The sequence below is a fragment of the Clarias gariepinus genome, chromosome 7 (assembly GCF_024256425.1).
Source record: "Clarias gariepinus isolate MV-2021 ecotype Netherlands chromosome 7, CGAR_prim_01v2, whole genome shotgun sequence".
In the NCBI taxonomy this organism is placed as follows: Eukaryota; Metazoa; Chordata; class Actinopteri; order Siluriformes; family Clariidae; genus Clarias; species Clarias gariepinus.
In genome coordinates, this window is record NC_071106.1 from 33976300 (window position 1) to 33999418 (window position 23119).

Genomic DNA, 23119 nt, shown 5'->3' on the forward strand with positions numbered 1-23119 from the left:
TGTTTAAGTTGCATTTCACACCCTGCAATCAATTACTGCACTAAACGGGAGAAAGGAGCTAGCTAACAGCAGCTGCGCGAGTCTCCGGGTAAATGCCTAATGGAAAATACATTACACCAAAAGACAATAGGCTTTGTGTATAGGCCGACATTGATTTAGACTGTTTTAAAGGCCCGGAACAAAAGCAATTTAAATAAGGTAGCAAACATGCTTTGCGGTGCTCATTTACGCCCGTATCTCCCGGAGAGTTAAGCCCAAACTTAAAGGGATGTAAATAAATGAGCGGAGCTTTTGATAGGGACAGCCTGGGCATTTTAAGGAGGATATACACTATTTAGCTCTTAAAAAAATGCTGAGAGTAGTATTCTTTTATATCTCTGTGCCGAGGCAGATCCGTATAAAACTGCTCCCTCCGACAGGATTTAAAAACAACTCGACATAGTAAAAACTGTGGCTCCTATTTAAAAAGAAGTGCCTTGTTTTAAGCATACAATTTGACTCTAACTGCAAGAAAATAACACTAAAGATTAAAGCTTCAATGATGGGAGAGTCGCGCCGACTCTCCCATCATTGAAGCTTTAATCTTTAGTGTTTAAAGATCTTATCGGGACTAACACAGGTATCTTATCGGGACTAACACGGGTATTGCTATTTGTCAGATTTATTAGCTGGTGTTATTCAATAATTCTATTTATTACTGCGCTATTGACTTCTTAATACTGATTGGTCAGAAGGTGTTGATTTATTAAAAGTGTGGCTTTACACAACAACAATTGATTTTTGAGCTCCGTTCTCGGGTACACTGCGCAATTACAATCTCCGATACATCAGATGGCAGCATGCACCTACTTGGTTTGTAAGCTGCCATTAAACAAAGAGAATTAGAGAACAAAGAAGTTAATCTTCGCTTATGTATAACATTATTGATATTTAAAAAAAAATGTGAAGATTAACACTATCGCGTGCCTTCCTCCTTTATCAGCTATGGCAGTGGAGGGCGAAGGATAAGACTGGCGCATGCCATGTGAACAAGAGATTTTGGACACAGATGGAACTGATGGCATCATGTCTAAAAAGCGATCTCCTTCCATTCTCAGGTACGTTTGGCTTCCATATCTGATTTGATCCGAGTACCATGTACCATTTCCTAGACCACCTTTTCCAGCGGACTCGGTGCAGTTCCCAAGCACGGAACAATTGTGTTCTCACTTATCAAAATGAACCAATCCCTAATGTGAATATGCCCTAAAACTTTCAGAAAAGAAGGTGTGTATTGTTTGTTGAAAAGTCCCATTAATGATGGCGTGGCCCCTGTGTCCCAGGAAAGGAGTTGTGTCCTTTGTGTTTAACCGTCCCAGTGAAGGAGATGTGGCCTCTGTGTATTATACTTCCAGGACAGGAGGCGTGACCTTTGTTTCTAGCAGTCTCAGTGATGATGGTGTTTTCTCTGTCTGATCCTGAACAAAGAGAGGCATGGCTTCTATGTCTAAAAGTTTCATTGAAGAAGTGTGGCCTCTGTATCCCAGGAAAGGAGGCGTGGCCTAGAGGCCTAGTTAATTACAGTTAATGAGAGGGGTGGATGCATGACCCATGCATCAGCCAGACTGACCCCCTCTTTTAAGGGCAACTATTTTTTAAATCGCATTACAACATATTTTGTCATGTTCCACAGCTCCAATAATATACTTACACAATCATTTTGTTTTATCGGAATGTGATGTCGATATAAACATCCTGCAAAATGTGGCCGATTGCTATTCTCACTTTAACATGCCTTTCCTCTAGCTAAGGCAGATCATCCTATTATAACAACGTCAAGTCATTTGTAATAACAGTTTCACCATGTTCTCACAATGTTCCCAGGTAGACCGAAACGAACACTGGGAACCCTTCGTAAGCACAAGGTTACAGCTGGAGGTGTTGTCGTAGTGCTGTAATAATGTTCAAAGACATTGTTTTTAGGTCATGAAAGTGTTATATTGGGAGTGTTCCAATCTAAATCAGTATTGCATTCACAATTGCACTGTTTTCTAAATAAAAGCCTAAACTATGGAGCTCCTCGTGGCTTAGATTAGCAATTCGTGAAAGGCGGATGACGGTTCCTATGTGACGTGTAAAAATCATAAAAATGTATAAGCAGTCGAGTTTCTTGGGAATAAATCCGATCAGAAGGCATTATCAGAGAGGCGGGAGTTTAAACCTTATGAACCGCGATAGTTCTTAGTATTCACTTCGGGTAGAAAATGAAAGATTTAATACAAGTAGCCTTGATACAGAGAGAAGGCCTTTCGCGCTAATTTGATTAAGTCCAACCCCGGCACCTGCAGTACATACTAGCATGTTTGAAAAAAAAAAAAAAAAAAAAGAAGAAAATTAGCAAATCTTTAGCTCTCTCTCCGATTTTGGGTTATTTATTGAAGCGTGGTTAGTGCGGCAAGGCCATATTTACAAGGAGAAGTGCTTAAGACAGTAATTAATCCCGAGCTCCATCAGGGGAACAGCGCAGAATGCAGCTCTGCTGACAACCCACTCATTTAGAGCGCTGTTTCTCCTGCCTCTGCATGCGCTAATTACAGTTAAATTAGACCTGGAAAGAAGTGGTGGGAGGAAGAGCACCACGACTGATACAGCATTTTGTTTTTGGCTCCATCTTTCTCCGCTTTCCCTCTCTGTCTTCCCTCCACCCCTCTCGTTCTCATTTCAACCCCACAGCTATGTTCTTTCCTCCTCCGTTTCTTGCTTTGCTCATTTTGAGGTTCCTGCTTACTGTGCCCAGCTTTGGAAGGTAGTAATTTAGGAGGATGCATATGCCGGGACAGGCTATGGAAATAGAGGGTGCGGTGAGGGGTGGGGGGGGGAATTAGGGGATGGTGTAGCGTGCATGGGAGTGTAAAAAGGAAAGATAATGGCACAGCGAAGCAAAATTCCCATCTCTACAGGCAGGCAGATTAGCTTTATATTGGAAAAAAATTCATTTAAAAGGGTCTGAAAAAAATGTTCTGAAAAGATGTTCAGGAATCTGCGAATAATTTAGACCTTTTAAATACTTTACTTACCTTATTAGAGGTAGACTGCACGGCCACTTTATGGTTTCTGGACACCCGACTGGTCATCAGAACCAAATGTATTTAATGAAGATTCTATTCCAGATTTCGGAAAGCTTTTCACTACATTTATCTTTTTTAATGTGGTTATGAGGAGTTGTGTTCATTCAGCCACAAGAGCATCAGTTATATCAGCCCCTGATGTCGGCTAATGAAGCCTGCGGCACACGGAAATTGTAAGATATTTTATCCAAATGCGTGCTTCTAAATTTGTGAGAATGTTTCAGGGAAGATTTATACATGACGTTCAGGTGTCCACAAACTTTTTGATGTATACACTAAAACAATGCTTCGATTTTTAGCATACGAGGTCTTCTGACATAATACCTGATTAAACCTAAGTTAAAGAAGATAAGGTATTTTAAATTGATTCAAAGCATTGGGAACGATATCATGCCAGACACTGATGAATAAGGACCATGTTCCCTTTAGGAAAATAATAGAAAAATAATCAACTATTTAGGTCAGTCATACTGTAAAGTTACAAGTATTGTTACAGCACAATGTAATAGCAGCTCACTTACTTTACTTGCTTTTAATAGGTGGGGAAAAAGTGGGCTTTAAATGGATCTATTCCATGCTAAAGACTTTTACATGTTGGAAAATACTCGCATTGGAGACACTTTCCAAAATGTCTCTTTGTTGAATATCAACTAGAACGTTTACATGGACAAAATTTTCCATTCTTTTTAGCTTTACTGTTTACACGGATGCTGATCACATATGATGTCAAACATCATGGTGTTTAAAAAAATACAAACTTGCAAATACAGTAGGTTTGATCTCCAATTTTTGTATAGTATCCAACATACAGTACACACCTGTCCCTGTTTAATTATTTACCATAGAAACGGTTACGTATTAGAACAAGTACAACTTGTGATAAAGACCTCACTCTCCATCTCTCATTTAAAATTTAAATTTCCATTTCTTTCCAATTAATTTCTCTCCCTCGTTTACTTTCTTAATTAATGTCTCTCATGTTGCTCTTCAGTCTTTTGCCTTGTTTATTGGAACATAGTTGCCATTCAGTATATTTTCAGGCTCTTATACCTAAAACGTCATTAAGAACTAATTACTTACCTGTATATTATTAACACAGAATCTTTATTAATTGGTTATTTCTTTTCTGTAGAACTGTGTCAATGGTTTGAATGCTGTAAAGCAAAGCTGTTTTCAACGTGATGTAGGTAAATGTCTATTATGCATAATTGGGGGGTTGCTGGAGCCTATCCCAGGAGACTTAGGGCACAAGGCGGGGTACACCCTGGACAGGGTGCCAATTCGTCGCAGGGCACACACACAACACACACACACTACAGGCAATTTGGGAACACCAATAAGCCTAACCTGCATATCATTGTACTGTGGGAAACCGAAGTACCCAGAGGAAACGCACCAAGCACGGGGAGAACATGCAAACTCCATGCACACAGAGACGGGAATGGAGCCTGGCTGGGAATCAAACCTGAACCCTGGAGGTGCAGGACGACAGCACCTTTGTTCACATTACATTATAATACACTATTCCCTGTAAAAACATTTTTGGGGTGGAAAAGGCAACATCCAACATTTGAGACTTTTTTCAGAATTTGCCTTTTTTTTTTTGGTCACCTTGACCGAGACCGCAAAGCTGCAGATGTTTTTTTTTTCTCCCCGCAAACAAGACGACACTATAAATGTCTTTAAAAGAACACTTACAGGCAATCCTTAACCCACTTTTAACATTTGCGAGTACTGACAATTTTTTCAAGTGTTAAATCTCTCTGAGCATTTTTTCCCTTAGTTTCCCACAGTTATGTCGTATACTTTCATAAAGTATTATCTTGAAGAGATCGGGTTCTTATTTATCAAAGTGTAGGCAAAACAAATGTTATTTTAGTGCATAAGAGTCGGTTATATGTGGAAGGAAATTGCTATTTGTCATACATGCGGATACACAGCGGTATGCAACAGCTACTTGAAAATCCCACCCTTTTTAAAGTGATATGCTTGATGTGCACAACCACGCTCGTTCTGGTTCTTTAAAAAAGCACATTATGGTGATTATAACCATAGACTGTATAAAAAGAACCGGACAAACCCCCCGTGATGTCACACATAGGTTTCCTAAAGTGCTGTTTTGATGCTCTGGTGGGAGCTCTGGTTGTCATCATCATGGCAAGAGCTGACTCCGCCTAAACCCCAGTTAATCCATAAATGGGCAAATGGGCAGAGCAAACAGCCTGGCTGTTGTTTGAAACCTGCCCAGCTCAGCTTAAGTCTAGCTAAAATGATATAGTGACTAATATTAATTTATATGCTAATGCATTTGATTGAAATCCGTCATCCATACTCTACACGTCGTCCCATAGGCAAAGGCAGCTTGCAGTTCGACACCTGCAATGCGACTGTAACTCAAATCAGCCACGCCCCTTATCAAGTTCAAGTTCCGTTTATGTGTCATATGCATGTCAACACAGGGCCAACAGTACAATGAATAATTTGTAATAAACATGTTCATTTCTGTTGTAAAGTTGGCGATTTTAGCATGGGGATCACCATGCATTTTGGAGCCATCCTCCAGTTGACTTTTTACCCCTGGGTTATTAACAGATGTCGTGGGTCATGTTAAGAAAACGGTACATATACATATTTACTATCAGTACAGTATGTCTGTGCATTTGATATCCCCAACTGGATTTAGAAGCTGGTGTCAGGGTGGCTCAGTGGTTAGCACTGTCCCATACCTCCTGGGTTGGAGGATTAAATATCACCTCCTGTCTGTGCATGTGTTGTGTGGTTCCTCCCACAGTCCAAAGACATGTTGTTTTCAATTTCAATTTCCCCCCTAGTGTATGATTGGGCATGATTGTTTGGGCATGATTGCATGGTGGCTTAATTTACATTTACATTTACATTTAGGCATTTGGCAGACGCTCTTATCCAGAGCGACTTACATTTTTATCTTATTACACATCTGAGCAGTTGAGGGTTAAGGGCCGCGCTCTAGGGCCCAACAGTGGCAACTTGGTGGTTGTGGGGTTTGAACCTGGGATCTTCCGAACCGTAGTCCAATGCCTTAACCACTGAGCTACCCCTGACCCCGCTTAATTGTTAACACTGTCACCTTGCACCTTCGGGTCCTGGGTTCAGGTCTGTTTGAATGTTTCCCCCCGTGCTTGGTGGGTTTCCTCAGGTTCTATGGCTTCCTCCCACAGTCCAAAGACATGCAGATTAAGCTAACTGGCGTTCCCAAATTGCCTGTAGTGTGTGAATGTGCGTGCAAATGTGCGTGTGAATATTGATCTGAGGTCTTACAACGGTTGAACAAAATGGGAATAACTATAATGGTCACCATTGGCATCCAAAGTCCCTGGTTGGAATACAGAGCTATCTAGATGGATGGATGGATGGATGGATGGATGGATGGATAGATGAATGGATTGATTGATTGCTGGATTGATTGATTGATTGATTCAATGGGTTAGCATTCTACCCAGGGTATCACCAACCTTAAGCCCTTCTCTCCCTGGAACTGGACTGGACAATGTGGATTGCACATCCCTATACCACAAAAACAGTGTGGAAAATAAATAAATGACTGAATGAACTTAGTAGCTCTGGGACGGCACGGATATTTACCTTGTGTTTTATTTAATTTACTGTAGTGTCTGTTATTCGATGAAGATAAGATGCGTCATTATTCAACTGATCCCAATCTTTAAATGTTCCTTTTATAAGATTTTACTTTATAATCTATTAGTGTCATCAGTCTGCATCTTGTGAGTGCTGAACTCAGCAACTCCTGCCTCATTTATGCTGATTTGATTTCCAGTAGATGATTTTGAAGCGCTGCATAATCATTTTACCCACTAGTACACCTTTCTACCACTAGGGTTATTTGTACCCCCCACATGCATCCACATGCATAATAAAAACGCGCTTAATTACAACCACTGTATGTTGCACACCGAAGATCCACTTGAATGCCTGAAAATGACTAAAAAGTGAATTTTGCATAATTCACTTTTTTGCCAAAATTGCTTTATAATAGGTCCCAATTTGCTGTCAAACAAAAGTATCTTCTGGATAACATTTCGACTGCTCTGGATGAAAATAAAGTGTGTAAAAGCCTGACTACAGCCTGTACTTGCTGTTGAAAAATGTCTCTGCAAACATAGCTTAGGTCAAAATTAATTAGGCAAGTTGTTGACCGTACGGCAGCTGGTGTAAATAAACGCGAATACATTTTCCGACCAAACAAGGCATGTGTGATCCTGCGGCTCAGAGACACGAGCTGCCGCTTGTTTGCTAACACATTTTTTTTTTTGTTGTTTTTGTGTGTGTGTGTGTATTGCGGCCAAGCCGAAGGGGCTACAGATGGGTGAAGCTGGCACTGGAGATCCAGCCTGCAGCTTACAGCCCACTTGTAAGAACGCCAAGCAGGGCTTTTAGATGAATGTCTACCCTCTTCATGGAAATTTTTCGCTGATGATGATAAAGATGGTCATCGCTTCCTGACTGCGCAGCTTTGGTCTTGATCCTAATGGTTAAATTTACGACAAGCACGACAAATTCTGACTGCTCGGCATGTTTAAAGACCCGTTCAGAAAACAGCAGAGCGACATTAAGGGTTGGTTTTTTTTTTGGTTTTTTTCCAGCAAGTTTCCAGCCCCAGCTTGAGGTTTGGTTATAGAACATTTATCAAGGGCATCTGACACAGCTCGCGAAGCAAATGGAAATTTATGTGAATGTAATTTTGTTTGTATTCTCATTTGCATAGTGCAGATTTTTTTCAGAATAGTAACACATTAGCACGTAATGAGAAGCATGTTAACTTCTCCTTCTATCTAGTTCGAGAGAAAGACGTTTTGAAGGTGGTTTTAAGTTTCTCAATTATGCAAGCCCCGACTTTTAACCCAGATTATCTTCAGTACCTTCATCAGGAACCTTTAACACTACAAGGCCTTGTTTCCCAGCCTAGGGATGAACCGCAATCACGCTATCCGAATCTGTTTAGTGCACCAGCGTTCTATAATCTAATAGATTTAAACCCAAAGTGGGTGTTTCTTAAAACAGAAGTGTTAGGTTTCATATGGGATTAATAACAAACAATCACTATGATAACCATCCTAATGCACACCTCTAGTCTCAGGTAGACGCCTCATGATCTGAATGATCAATCCCCTCCCCATAACACACCAATCTGATCGTCTTCTAATTTGTGTCGCCACTTACCATCCAGCACAGCACCCAACAGTTATCAAGCATCCAAAGTAAAGGCTCTGCACAACATGTGCTTCCTCTATAACTCATGAAACCAGCCAACCGCATCCCCTGACCTGCTGCTCATGACGTCTTGTGCACACAGACACCCATCATTGCCTACTGCCGCTCTGACTGACAGCTGAGATTGAGTATGTCATCCCTTCCACTCAGGCAGCATGGCAAACTTAGCTCCTGGGCACACGTGATCAGGACTGGTGATAAGGTATACACTTATAAACTAAATAAAAATGATCTTTAAATCCTGATTGTATCAACTGTGCGACATGGAAAACCCTGAGCTCTCCTCCACCATGGAAGGATAAACTATTTCTTTATAAAGTTTGATTCAAATCTGGTTACTGTACATATACAGTAGTATTTCATATATATCACGAGGACGATAGTTTTGTACTTTTACGCAAGTACATAAGTAAATGAGAACTTCTACTATTACGTAAGAAACATTTGCCCTAGGGAATCTCTACTTTTACTCGAGTACAGGATTTGTGTACGTATACTTTGCCCACCTCTGTCCAGAACCCTGTTGAGTCTGAAAGAAAAAATGATGCCTTTACATATTTACCCAGGTACGGTAATCCCCATCAAAACACTTTACACAAAACCCAGCCAGTCTCGTTTAAAACTGAAGGGATGTCCCTCCGCTTTTCAGTGTTAATTCCACCTCATTTACATTCTCGCTCCTTGCTGTTTTTATGTTTTTTTTCCGAAGCTTGGCCTAACAGCACTCGTCTTTTTCAGTCTAATTGCTAACGACAGCGCTTTTGGCTGTGGGTTTTCCCTCTGTGGTTTTACTCTAATGATGTCACCTGAACGCACAAACAAATGCACATCTCCTACTGTATAAGTAGTTATACATTTCAATGCATATATACACTGTTTTTTTTTTTACAGACATTATAAAAGGAATATGCATAATATAGCAATACATGATAATTACGCTGTTACAATAAACCTAAGAAATGTAGTAGCTTGTCATGTTACTGTACAAGCAGAATTTGGAAGTTGGAAAATGTAAAGGATCGGCTTTAATTCAGATTAGACATGCCTCATCAAAAAACGAATTGTGTCAACAATGAAACATGTTTCTCAAATGTGTTAATGTAAACCAACTACTATTCCTATGGAAAACACCTTCTGACCAATCAGAGCTTTACACAATCACATGCATGTCCTGGATAAGCTCTTAAATTGATATCAAGCTGCACATTTTTTTTCCACAAATCCTATTTCAAAAGAGGATTCTTTTCATTCCTGACTAGAGAGATCACCTTTACATCCTGAGAGAAATATAAAACTAGGCCACACGGTTGAAATGCGTCCTCTAGTACACAGCACAACCTTTCACAAGCATATCATGTTCACGGTATATTCTATTTAAAGATTAGAGATGGGGGAAAATAGATTTGGGTACGTATCATGATCATTATCCGGAAAAAACGTACATTTTTATCTCATTTTATATATAAGCAATCGAGGGCCTTGCTGAAGAGCCTAACACTGGTAACTTTGTGGTCATGGGATTTGAACATGGGACCTTCCGAACCGTAGTCCAACACCTTAACTACTGAGCTAACCCTGACCCTATGATAATAGCATATTGACAAGTCCTTGGTGATTCCCATCCGTATTAAACAGATACATTAAATTGCCAGACCAAACATCAAAATAACTTCAAGGTCATTTGAGGCCATGGTGGTGCCAGAAAAAAATTTTTTTTTTAATCTCTGTCCAGTTCCGTTTTAGCAGCAGAGTTAAGTCAAGCATGTCCACTTTCATTCCCTCCCCCCAGCCCACCCACAACCCCATCCCACTGTCAGCTTTACAATTTGCCAGACCACTGAAGCTCAGCCCTATGACCCTCACTGACCCCCTGCTTTGCTTCAATATCTGGGCTAAGCCAGGGGTAAATCCAGCCACCTTTCCAGCAATCTTTTCCACCTCTACACCCTCTACCTATCCCAAAACCTCTGATAAAAGCTTTTTTCTCATTTTATCAAGATAATCAGAGAAATAATCACCCACTCTACTCATTTAGTAAAGTGGGAGAACTGATGGCTATGCTTATTGGATCATTACTGGACAATTCATTATTGTCTTTCAGGTTTCATTTGGCAGCGAACAGTCATCTGAGAAACCGGGGAAAGACCATCAGTGCTCGTATTTTAATTGACTCTTGATTGACTTCAGATAGTTCTGATTAAGTTTCAAATGATTCAAGGCTCTCGCGTCTCTGAACGAATGATATTGTTTGAAGGCGACGACATTGACATCATCTCCCATGTAGTACGCTTAACTAGATGACCTAACAGACATGAGCATGATTGACAGGAATGAAACAGACTTACCCGTGATGGTGACAGAGGCATGGCCCTCGTCCCCGAGGAGCGGATTGGTCAGTCTGCAGCTGTAGGTGCTGTTCGGTTCGAGGGTCACCGTCAAGATGCTCCTGATGGTGAAAAGACCCTGCTCGTTGGCTACAGGTGAGACGGTGACGTTTTCTGTCAGGTTTTGCCCGCTCCCGTCCTGCCAGAGCACCTCAGCTTCGGGGTATCCACCATACGCCACGCAGGTCAAGGCTACGACATCACCGGGCTTGGGGTTGGTCTCAGCTTCCCAGGTCACCAGGGGTTTGGAGTAGGGAGCTGAACAGAAATAAAGATAAATGACTGAACAATGTACAAGATAAAAAGTAAATCCAAATGGCAACATAGGCCATATGATGTAGATGCTCAAGCAACTAATGAACAATGAGTGACAAAGCTTACAGGCACCCCTGATTGGCTGTAGAGCCGTAATTAATGTGGAAGCACTATGTACCTTTCATCCCACCCCTCTGATACCCCTTTTCCACTGCTCTGGTTCCCGTGCCGGTTCCCAATTTTGGAACCAGTGCCGCGCTTTTCCACAGAAAAAAAATTGGTGCCAGTGCCCTAAAATAAGCACCGAACTGGCCCCTAAACTCTGCTGGTCTAGTCGCGAGAACCTGTGATGTCACAAGCGGTGGGCGGAGTTATAGGGAGCATTAAAAAAAAATGGCGGAGACCCAAAGTCCGTTAATGTGGAGCGCCGACGAAACATAAGCGCTTTTAGCAATTTGGACATCCGCTGAGATTCAGCAGAAATTGGAAAGTGCTTTAAGAAAAAAAAAAGTGTACGAGGAAATAAGAGAAGAACTAATAGTCGCAGGCTTTACACGAACAACCGACCAAATAGTAAATAAGCTAAAAAAACTGAAGAAAGACTACAGGGACTAAAAGAAGGGCCTGTGTAAAAGTGGCAGCGGTGGAAGTGCAAAAGATTTAGCTGCCTTTGGATACTGAAATACATTTTCATAGTTTGGAGAATAGCCAGTAAACTGACTTCGGCCATGGTCGTTTCTGATTAGTGGGCGTGGCCTGTGACGTATTATCATGCAGCTCCCGCTGAGCTCCTGTCTAGTGTAAATGCGGGCCGGTTCTTGGTGGTTCCCAGTCCAATCAGATTTTGTTACAATTCTAAACAAACTTAGCAATTCATTTTTACAGAATGCTTCGGTGTGGATAGTTTAAAGTGTGCCACCTGTAGGATTATAGAGGAACTGCAGCGTTTTACAATCTCAAATGTAACCAATTATACAGTAAATTAAAAAGTTTTTTATTTATTTAATTAGTGTGAAATACATAAACTGTTTGAGAATTGAGTATATTACTAAACTTGTAAAAGTGTACTTTTTTCCTTAAAAAATAGTTTTAAAAAATTAAGAGTTTACAAATGGCTTGTTCTGCCCCTATACGATCCCTCCTGCGGCTCCATAAACATTTTACCGCAGTATGTAATATATAAGATTTAAAACAAAGTTCAGGAAAATTTATTGTAAATGGTAATTATTTCCCAGCATGATAAAATCTAAAGTTTGAATGATCTTGTCTCCTTGGTGTCATTACTTCTGTATTCACCAATGTAAGATGAGAAGGATAAAGATATACTTGGTGGTTAGCATGAAGCTCAACCATCTCCTGATGTGTTTCACCCTGGGAACAGCTTGACACATCTGCTATTAAAGTCTTAATTACCTTCTGAGAGCTTTGCATAACGTACAGCCATGCGGCTCAACATTAGACGAAACCATTAGCTGACACGCTTCTCTCTTTCCGCGTCCTGGAGGGACCCCTATACATTTTTAGTTCTTCTTTAGAATTTAAGCGGGCCACTGAGAAATCTGTGCTTTTTTGTGGTCGAAAGAGGTGAGATGGGTCAAGTCTCTCAGGTGGACGAACGCCAGCACTGTTTCAGCTTAACTCCCAGAGCCAATCAGTGCCCAGCAAACAAAAAGGCCCTCCTCTTCGGTACAAGGTGAGGAAATGCAATCAAGATGATCCTATGTACGATGGAAAAGAGGCAGGTGATGTCAGAGAGGCCAAAACCCACGGCACTGTCCGTCTGACTGACACATTGATCGCTGCGGATCTTTCCAACCTCCGTGCGTGCTGGAAATGCCAGCTAAATATAATACTGTCTGCGAATCTCATGCGCAACATCCGTCAGAACAGGCATGATTGTTTTTCTGAGCATTAACGTTACTTAATGAGATACGGCTTCAGAAATGAAAAGAGCACTTCGGTTTCTCTGAAGATGCGCGGAGGGAGGAAAAATTGAAGGGGAAAGACGGAGACAGGGAGACTGATGCCATCAACAGGGATGACAATATATCATCCTAAGTGCCAGTGCACTTAGCTATAAGAATAAGGGCATATATACTGTATACGAACTTTCCTGAAGAAACTAAATCGCCTCGTAAGGGATTAAAGTGGTCGATCAATCACATGGAAAACAATCACGATCAAACTGTCAAGTTCAGGAAGCTGATCCAGGTATAACCTCATATTCCAGGATCCTGACTGGTGCTATGACGGAATCTGATTAGCATCTGGAAAGTGATGAATGGGTAACATGACCTACCTGGACAAAACCTGTGTTGACAGTTAGGAAAAACTATAAAACCTGTAATCTTACAGGGTCAGAAGCAGCTCATCGGTTAAGACGCTGGACTACAGTTCTGAAGGCTACGGGTTTAAACCCCAGCGCCATTAAGCCACAACTGGTGGACCTCTCTGGCCAACAAATAACAATGTCGGCCAAATGCCATAAATGTAAATCTTAATTGAAAATGTGGCTGATACATGATGTCAGTAACTGACGGTTATGATTCTTGCTCAACGATCCAACCATGGAAGTTTTGGGAGTGTTGAGATGTGAAACACGCAAGCTTAGGCAAGTACTGTACTTTACTGTGTACATGTTTCTACAGTTTCTGTTTAATTAGCAGTACTTTTCTGGCAACCTGGATTCATTACTGTAAAAGCTGCAGTAGGAAAATTGACTAGTTGACTTTCTTTGTAACTGGATTAAGAGAAATACTCTGCCTGGCCAACAAAAATAATCATGTTGGTTTTTAGAACGTTTAAGAGAGGAAACCTGAAAAAAATTATGAAAAATAGTTTTTCATTAATTAGGCAAAAATTGTTAATTACGCAAAATTGCGCACAAACCTAAAATTGCGCACAAACCTGCATAGAGGTAGATTTTATTAAATTAATGTCTCCACACTGTAAAACCCCATTCATTTTCAATAAAGTCAGATCAGGGTGAGTTTTGAAGTGATTAATATATTTTTGATCAAAATTGCTCTTTCCCAAAAATGTCCGGACATACAGTAGGTCCCAAACAATGGGAAACTTTTGTCCATAGTGCTGAGGAGACCCGGCTAAACATTTAACATAGTTTTAACATACTGTACAGTGGAACCTTAGATTGCGAGTAACTTGGTCTGCGAGCATTTTTAAAGACCAGCGATGTTTTTAAATACATTTTAACCTAATAAACAATCGACGCCTTGACATCACGTGATCACACCCGAGCAAATGGTTCTTCTGTCTCCCGCACTGCGGGATTGTGGGTAATCGTCTGCCGTTCTCAGTCTCAAGTGTCACCTGTATAGGCAACATCCCTGGGCGCATAAACTGTTTACTGTAACATTTTGACCGTGTGTGTGTGTGTGTGTGTGTGTGTGTGTGTGTGCGCGCGAAAACCTTTTTTGTGTGTGTGTGTGTGTCCAAGTGTAGTGACTGTTCTTTAGTAACTGTACTGCAACAATGGCCCTCGTGGAGAAAAAAGTTTATAAAGGCTGTAGCAGTGCGAAAGATGAATCTGTTTAATGACGATGCAACTTCACATTTTCCGTGAAATCCTCAAAAGGAGGCAAAAGCAAATGTCATTAGAGAGGTTGCTTGTTAAAGATTTGCTGACAGAGCAGTGATTCCGGTAGTGTGTGTGTGTGTGTGTGTGTGTGTGTGTGTGTGTGTGTGTGCGTAAGGCATCCTACACAGTAGCCTCCCCCTCCTCTTGCTTACTTCAGTTATGTTTTCAAGGGTAAAATTGCAGATAAATTTGTTTTATTTTGACTTAATATTTTGTATTAATTATTTTTATATAAATTTTTGGCGTGTGGAATGAATCATCGGCGTTTCCATTTTTTCTTATGGGGGAAATTCAATTTGATTAAGTGCTTTGATATACAAATTATGCTCGCAATCCAAGGTTTAACTGGTCATGTGTTCATTGGCTGGCAATTTTAATTAGAGACAAAATATGATTGCCCTTTCGGCTCTATTTAAACTGTTGGGCATTTTAACACAATATGGAGAAACATGCATACATAGAAAGTTAATTACAGTCCAATAAACTAATGTTTTATCACTTAATCATTATTTAACTATGTATTAAATACACAAGTGTTAGATATGTATGAAGAGGGTGCATTGAATATAATGGTCCAATATGATGGAACCCACTGAGCACTTGTAGGATAATTTGTCCTCAGTCATCTGTTACCGGATTATCCTGATATTAAACAAGAATTATTAAAAATTAAATAAAATCTGGAGCTGAACAATCATCTCCACATCACCATGTGGTCTATTTATCTTTTAATTTTAAGTTTGTTTTAACTATAATAATTTATTTGCTTAATAAATGTAAAAGTATGCTTTTTTAAGACATACCCCCCTGTGATATAGGTAAATAAATGTCATGTGTAATGCCATGTCGTTTCTAATCTGTCGTGCTTATTTAAAAAGATTCCACTCTTATAGATGAGCTGAACCAAATGATCACTGACTCACTAAAAACACATTAAATTCTTATTTATGAATAAAAATATACTGTACATGAGTGAGTCTCACATGTCAGTCACTTAAACTATGGAATGGTTGCTGGTGCCAGATGGATTCTTTGAGCATTTCTGAAACCCCTGATCTCCTGGGACTTTCACACACAACAGTCTCTTGGCGGGAATAATGGGATAAAAAAAAAAAAAACACATTGAGTGAGTGCCAGCCTTGTTTTGGGAGAGGACAGAGGAGAATGGTCAGACTGGTTGAAGCTGACAGGAATGCTGTATTACAGTAACTGTATTAGTTCCTCCTTACAACCGTGTTAAGCAGAAAACCATCTCAAAATGTGCAACATGTCAACCCTTCAAGATAGGACTCAATAGCAGAACAGTATAGCCGACACAAGCCGACCGAAAACTGGATAGATTTTTTTTTTTTTACAGATTAATTTTTACGTCTGCTTTTTTTGTCTGATGCTACCTCTTGTTTTTCAGTCAGTGTAGATCTGTAATGAAGAAATAACCCGTGAATCACCTGCCACCTGCATGAACATGGAATCCTTGCTGTACGCGTCCACTTTAACGAAGCACGTGTAGCTGCCCTCGTCTGCCACTCGGACTCTCCGCAGGAGCAGCGATGCATTACCGGACGCTAACTCCGCGGGAAACAGGCTGGTCCTGTTAGCAAACCGCTCGTCCTGATCAACGAAGCGGTCCTGCCTGTCAAAGTAAGCGTGCACGCTTCTCTGGGTGTCAGCCAGCTGCCAGAACACGCTCAGATCAGACAGGTTAAACGTCTTGGCTCCGGAAAACGTGCAGTTGAGGACGGTGTCTGTCCCGTAAAGCACCACCACGGGGAAATCAGGGACGTCCACTTCCAGAGCTAGAGAAAGAAACAGAAAGGGATTACACGTTTAGTGAGGCTAATTACTGTGACATCAAAGTCAGCTATGTTTTGCACTGCCATCCGTAGACATGTTCTGATGTCCGATATTATAATACGAATAATTATCAAAAGGGCTTATCTGTAGACAGGCTTTGATAAGGGGGAAAAAAAAGGCATCAGCACTTCTATGGAACAACATGAAATTTCCAATTAGGCTGGTTCCGTAATCCGACATCTGAAGCTACATCACTCACATTTTAAATGCAAACAGACAGGCGGGGTCAATCAAAGTTCACACACACACATAAACACACACATTTCTTCAGTGGCTGTGTCTAACATTCCATCATAAATAATAAGGCCTAAATAAAGCTCCAGATTCCGTCCCTGTTAGTCACAGCTATCATTCTGTTCTCCGGGCCAAATCTCAAAACCAAACCAAAGGCCACTCAGTCGAAACAATCACAAAGTCTTTTCTGATGCATGAGCTGAGATTTAAAGGTTGAATGAACTTTTTTTTTTTTTTTTTTAACTAGTCTTCTTTCATTATGCCAGCGTACTGTATATCTCTGCGCAAAAGTCTTAGTCTCCTGGGTTTTGTATGAAAACAGAAAGGAGCAAGTGTAACAAAGTTAGCAGAAAAGTTATCAGCTGTTAAACATACAGTAGTGTGGAAATGGGGTCTTGGGTACATACATACATACAAATAATTCCATATGCAACGATGTCGTTAAATACTTTTTCTTTTTTTTATTAAGAGCACTAAACAGTAATAAACTAATCACAGTCAATATATGAGGTCAAAACTTACTGCTTGAAAATAATCAGTAGTTTTAGATACAGATTTGTGCAGTTTTATAATTTAAACTGCTGTTGGGTTTTACTGAGCATGCTGGAGAATATGCCAGAGTTCTTTTCATCACACTTGCAACTAAGTCCCAGGAGCCTACATGAGTTCTTCTTTTTTTTTTCATCTTTGGAAATTTGGTTTGTCATGTAATATGTAATTTTACTTACATGCAGGCAATATTCTTCTGTAATGAAATGTATTTATTCAATTTTTTAGTATCTTTAGAGATAATTAATGTTTTTTATGTAATAATTCAGACTTAATAAATATATATAACACAATTTATATATATATAACAATAACAATATATATATATATATATATATATATATATATATATATATATATATATATATATATACAGTGGTGTAAAAAACTATTTGCCCCCTTCCTGATTTCTTATTCTTTTGCATGTTTGTCACACAAAATGTTTCTGATCATCAAACACATTTAACTATTAGTCAAAGATAACACAAGTAAACACAAAATGCAGTTTTTAAATGATGGTTTTTATTATTTAGGGAGAAAAAAAATCCAAACTTACATGGCCCTGTGTGAAAAAGTAATTGCCCCCTGAACCTAATAACTGATTGGGCCACCCTTAGCAGCAATAACTGCAATCAAGTGTTTGCGATAACTTGCAACGAGTCTTTTACAGAGCTCTGGAGGAATTTTGGCCCACTCATCTTTGCAGAATTGTTGTAATTCAGCTTTATTTGAGAGTTTTCTAGCATGAACCGCCTTTTTAAGGTCATGCCACAACATCTCAATAGGATTCAGGTCCGGACTTTCACTAGGCCACTCCAAAGTCTTCATTTTGTTTTTCTTCAGCCATTCAGAGGTGGATTTGCTGGTGTGTTTTGGGTCATTGTCCTGCTGCAGCACCCACGATCGCTTCAGCTTGAGTTGACGAACAGATGGCCGGACATTCTCCTTCAGGATTTTTTGGTAGACAGTAGAATTCATGGTTCCATCTATCACAGCAAGCCATCCAGGTCCTGAAGCAGCAAAACAACCCCAGACCATCACACTACCACCCCCATATTTTACTGTTGGTATGGTGTTCTTTTTCTGAAATGCTGTGTTACTTTTACGCCAGATGTAACGGGACACGCACCTTCCAAAAAGTTAAACTTTTGTCTCGTCGGTCCACAAGGTATTTTCCCAAAAGTCTTGGCAATCATTGAGATGTTTTTTAGCAAAATTGAGACGAGCCTTGATGTTCTTTTTGCTTAAGTGGTTTGCGCCTTGGAAATCTGCCATGCAGGCCGTTTTTGCCCAGTCTCTTTCTTATGGTGGAGTCGTGAACACTGACCTTAATTGAGGCAAGTGAGGCCTGCAGTTCTTTAGTTGTTGTCCTGGGGTCTTTTGTGGCCTCTCGGATGAGTTGTCTCTGCGCTCTTGGGGTAATTTTGGTCGGCCGGCCACTCCTGGGAAGGTTCACCACTGTTCCATGTTTTTGCCATTTGTGGATGATGTCTCTCTGTGGTTCGCTGGAGTCCCAAGGCTTTGGAAATGGCTTTATAACCTTTACCAGCCTGATAGATCTCAATTACTTTTGTTCTCATTTTTTTCTGAATTTCTTTGGATCTTGGCATGATGTCTAGCTTTTGAGGTGCTTTTGGTCTACTTCTCTGTGTCAGGTAGCTCCTATTTAAGTGATTTTTTGATTGAAACAGGTGTGGCAGTAATCAGGCCTGGGGGTGACTACAGAAATTGAACTTTTAACTGTGATAAACCACAGTTAAGTTATTTTTTAACAAGGGGGGGCAATTACTTTTTCACACAGGGCCATGTAGATTTGGAGTTTTTTTTCTCCCTTAATAACATAATCTTCATTTAAAAACTGCATTTTGTGTTCAATTATGTTATCTTTGACTAATAGTTAACGGTTTTTGATGAGCAGAAACATTTAAGTGTGACAAACATGCAAAAGAATAAGAAATCAGGAAGGGGGCAAATAGTTTTTCACACCACTGTATATATATATATAACAAAATTTGTACTAGGGATAATATGATGTCTAAGACTTTCGCACCTGCTCACTGGCCATCCACACATCCAGGTTGTGTCTAAATGCACACTGGGCTCTAAACACCATGACTTTTTGGATCTCAGTAGGTCCAAAAAGTACAAGTCTGTTAAAAATACACATGTTGCAAGCGATCAAGGTAATTCTGCAAGTTTGCCAACAGGCTTTAAACAAAGGTCAAGGTTAGGAAGTGGTTGGCTGTTTTAGTCATACAGCCTCTTCTTGTAAAAGTAGACAGTTCTTAGCCAGACTCTCTGGTGAAGTCTAGAGCTCCAGCTTGCAAGATTAGCTCGGATTAATTCTGAAAAAAAAAAACTAAACAGACAATCTACACCCAAACAATCAGGAGATGAGAGGAAAAATCTATTAAAATTTTATTTTTTGGACCATCTATCTTTAAACCTTTATTATTGGATTACATTATTTAATATTAGATTAGATTTATTAATAAATTGTTATTAGGAGAATTAAATTTAATTAGCTAGCTAGTCATTAACACTTCTTTTTAAATAAGACAAACAACAAAAGAAGGCTTTCAATCCTGAAGATTCTCTATTGGAGTCAAACTTTCTTTTGTGACAGACTGACGATATACAGTAGACTCATTCTGTAAATGGTAAGTAAGTGTCACCTTCCAGTTAAATGACCAACAATATGTTTTTCCTTTGTAAGATCAAATTTTCCTTGTATTATTATTATTATTATTATTATTATTATATTAAAGATGGGGCCTGACCAAATGTCCGGTGCAAGTTTGTGTGATTTGCGTAATAGCGAGGCCGGCTGGCTCAGTGTGTGTCGGGTGACACTGTGGAGAACGTGACTCGGTGGGAGAAGAGCGTTTGACGTCATGGAAAGTTAAGTTCTCGAGGATCGCTGCGCACGTCGCTGGGTCTGGAGCAGCGGGACGCTCTCTCACACTGATTAGTGATGCTTCAATCAGCTCCAATCTGTTAGCTTATGGGGGGCAGACGTGCCTCTGACGTGGGGAACTGCAAGCATACGTGCGTACGTGGACGGGATGCCAGTGTTCATGTTGATATAGGGCTTAAACAGACCTAAACCACAAAGGCAACAATATTATACTGTATAATGCATTCCTTCCGGGATTATATTTTATAGTTATACACTTTAATTATTTTGACACATATTGAGATTATGATTTAAACTGCAGTGTTTAGCTATTACATATACCTTTAATTATTCAAACAAATTTATATCGGCTAACAAAAAATAATTGCACAGATGATCTCATTAACAGGATGTTTAATCCTCAAAAAAAAAAATTCATTATTGACAACGTCTATATAAATCTCGACTATGCGTATGTTACCTGTAATAAACTGCCGCGCGGGTCCATATTTCAATTTTTATGTGATTAATTTTGTGCAGCACTAATATTTTATCAAAGCTAAGAAAAAAAAGCGTGATGTTCTGATGGCCCATTCCCTGATTCGCATATCCATCTCAATATACATCACCACTGAAGCTAAAGGCCATTTAAATGAACTCCAAATCCTCAATCAAACACTTTTAAATATGAAGTCTGGAGTAAATGTAGGGATTAAGATTGCTGTAAGGGTCTGGGGACCCTCAAAATACCAGACCTGATTGATCCAGAGCTGATCTTTTGAGAGGAACATAAGAAAAGGACAGTGTGTGTGTGTGTGTGTGTGTGTGTGTGTGTGTGTGTGTGTGTGCGTGTATGTGAAAAAAAAAAAAAGGTAGAGGATGGAATGAAGTTCCATGGAATGCAGAGTGCATCTCCACCAACAAGTGCTACTGCTTGCTACTGATTTGTACAACAGAACTATCTTTAAAATATCCTTAAGCTTCAAACTAAAACAGTCGACCGGAGTCTCAAATAATGAACTGGACTCCATATTAACTTAAACACATCTCCTGTTATACTGAACTTCCAGTCTCCCAACACACAGTACTACTGCGGATCAATCCCTGCGATCCGTATCACCCTGTTGAGTCTGGTTCCTCTCAAGGTTTCTTCCTACTGCCATCTCAGGGAGTTTTTCCTTGCCGCTGTCGCCATCGCTCTCGGCTTGTCAGGGACAATTTTATCATTTTGATTTATACACATTATACACATTTTATACAAACTTAAATAAGTATTTTGATTGTGTAAAGCTGCTTTGCGACAATTTAAATTGTTAAAATGCTATACAAATAACATTTTATTGAATTGAATAATATTGGAGAAAAACTAAACGGAATACATAAAAAAAAAAAACTGCTAATTTGGCAGACTCTCTTATCCAGAGTGACTTACAAAAGTGCTTCGAAGCTTCCGTCATTAAATAGATCCTTATACCAGTTACTAGGTTACTAACTAAGTACCATCACTCAAAAACTGGTGGGAAGGTTTTGTTTGTTTGTTTGTTTGTTGATTGTTTGTTTGTTTGTTTGTTTGTTTCTAGGGCAATTAACTCAAAAATCTATTATCGGATATCTGTTCTTGTTTAGACGTCCAAAATTTTATCTGAACTAAACACAAGTCGAGCATGGGCTTAATCTTTAATTGAACATGAGCAATTCTACTTTGCACCCGTAAACACTTCTAATTCGAAATTTGTTCGTAAAAAAAAATCGTTTTTTTTTTGTGTCGTTTTTTCTTTTTTCTTTTTTAACCACGCATGTAATTATTATATTAGTTTGTACCTGGCTGTGACATTTTCCAAGAAACTTACCTGCCGCTAGTATTCAAAATATAAAGAAATTTGTAGCCTAATTAAAACTTCCATAACTCAGACCAGGCAGTCACTAAGGATGAATAAATAAATGCCGCAAATGCAAAAAAAGTTCACGTTAATGAATATCTCCTTTATTCGTCCCCTGAGCTTCGTATCTGAACGCTTGCGTTTATGAAAGGCGAAAAGGTTGACTTCTTTGTGTTTATGGTGCGAATCGCAAATCTCAATCTGATGAACATTTATGGGGGACAAAAAAACCTGTCTATTATTCATATTTTAATTTGTATTGTTTCTGTTCATCCCCATAAGGGTGTGCAAAATCATTCGAGAAATCCAACATCTACGCTTTTGAAAAGCCGTTGACATTCCTGTATTTGTCTATAAGTCTGGCCCTTTTAGCCGAAGGATCCTTTTAAACCCCAAATCACTGCCCTCGCCTCATCAGTGCTCTCTTTTTCAATCTCTCTAGTTGGCTTTTCCATCCTATCCATCTATCAGTCTCGCTCCACCCCCACCCCCCGTCTATCCCTATCTGTCTCTCTACAGTTCAATAGCGCTGCTTTCCTATCTCCAACTTTAATAACATGAGCTGTAAGGCATCGAGGTTCAATGCGCCCTGTTCAATAAACGGACAGGGGCCTGGCATCCCTGTTCCTAATATACGCACGCTCTTTAGGCTGATACGAAACCCGAGCGGAGCCCACACACACACACACACACACACACACACACACACACTTTCTCTCTCACACACGCGCTTAGAGCTTCAAACGACATCGTTCGATATCATTGGAAAACACAGGGCTCGATATCTACCTGTAGAGAAACATGCACGTTCATTTTAAAGTGCTCGATAAGTGAGTGGAGCGATATCGGGCCTCAATCAGACTGAGGCTCAGGCTTCAACACCGTCGTCGGCGTCCACAAGGTTTTACAACGTCTCATTAAAACCTCATGTGCGGGTACGCCGCAGTCTTCTAGAGACTGGAAAATCAGTTACGAGCATACACACACATATACGTGCACTTTTTTATAAGCACATGCATGTTTATCTGATCTATATAATATTACAAGGACATTAGATGTGGTGCATTTTGTGTAAGCGCTCAAAGTGTGGTGTG

The 23119-nt window shown here is 39.9% G+C and overlaps 1 protein-coding gene across 1 annotated transcript in view; it reads right to left on the reverse strand.

Moving 5' to 3' along the window:
* cd276 (CD276 molecule) overlaps positions 1 to 23119 on the reverse strand; it is a 117393-nt gene that overhangs the window by 73340 nt on the left and 20934 nt on the right. Inside the window, exons 3-4 of the mRNA XM_053501093.1 lie at positions 16061 to 16408; positions 10721 to 11017 (exon numbers count right to left, since the gene is read on the reverse strand). Coding sequence (XP_053357068.1) covers positions 10721 to 11017; positions 16061 to 16408 — 645 coding nt within the window. The remainder of the gene's footprint in view (positions 1 to 10720; positions 11018 to 16060; positions 16409 to 23119) is intronic.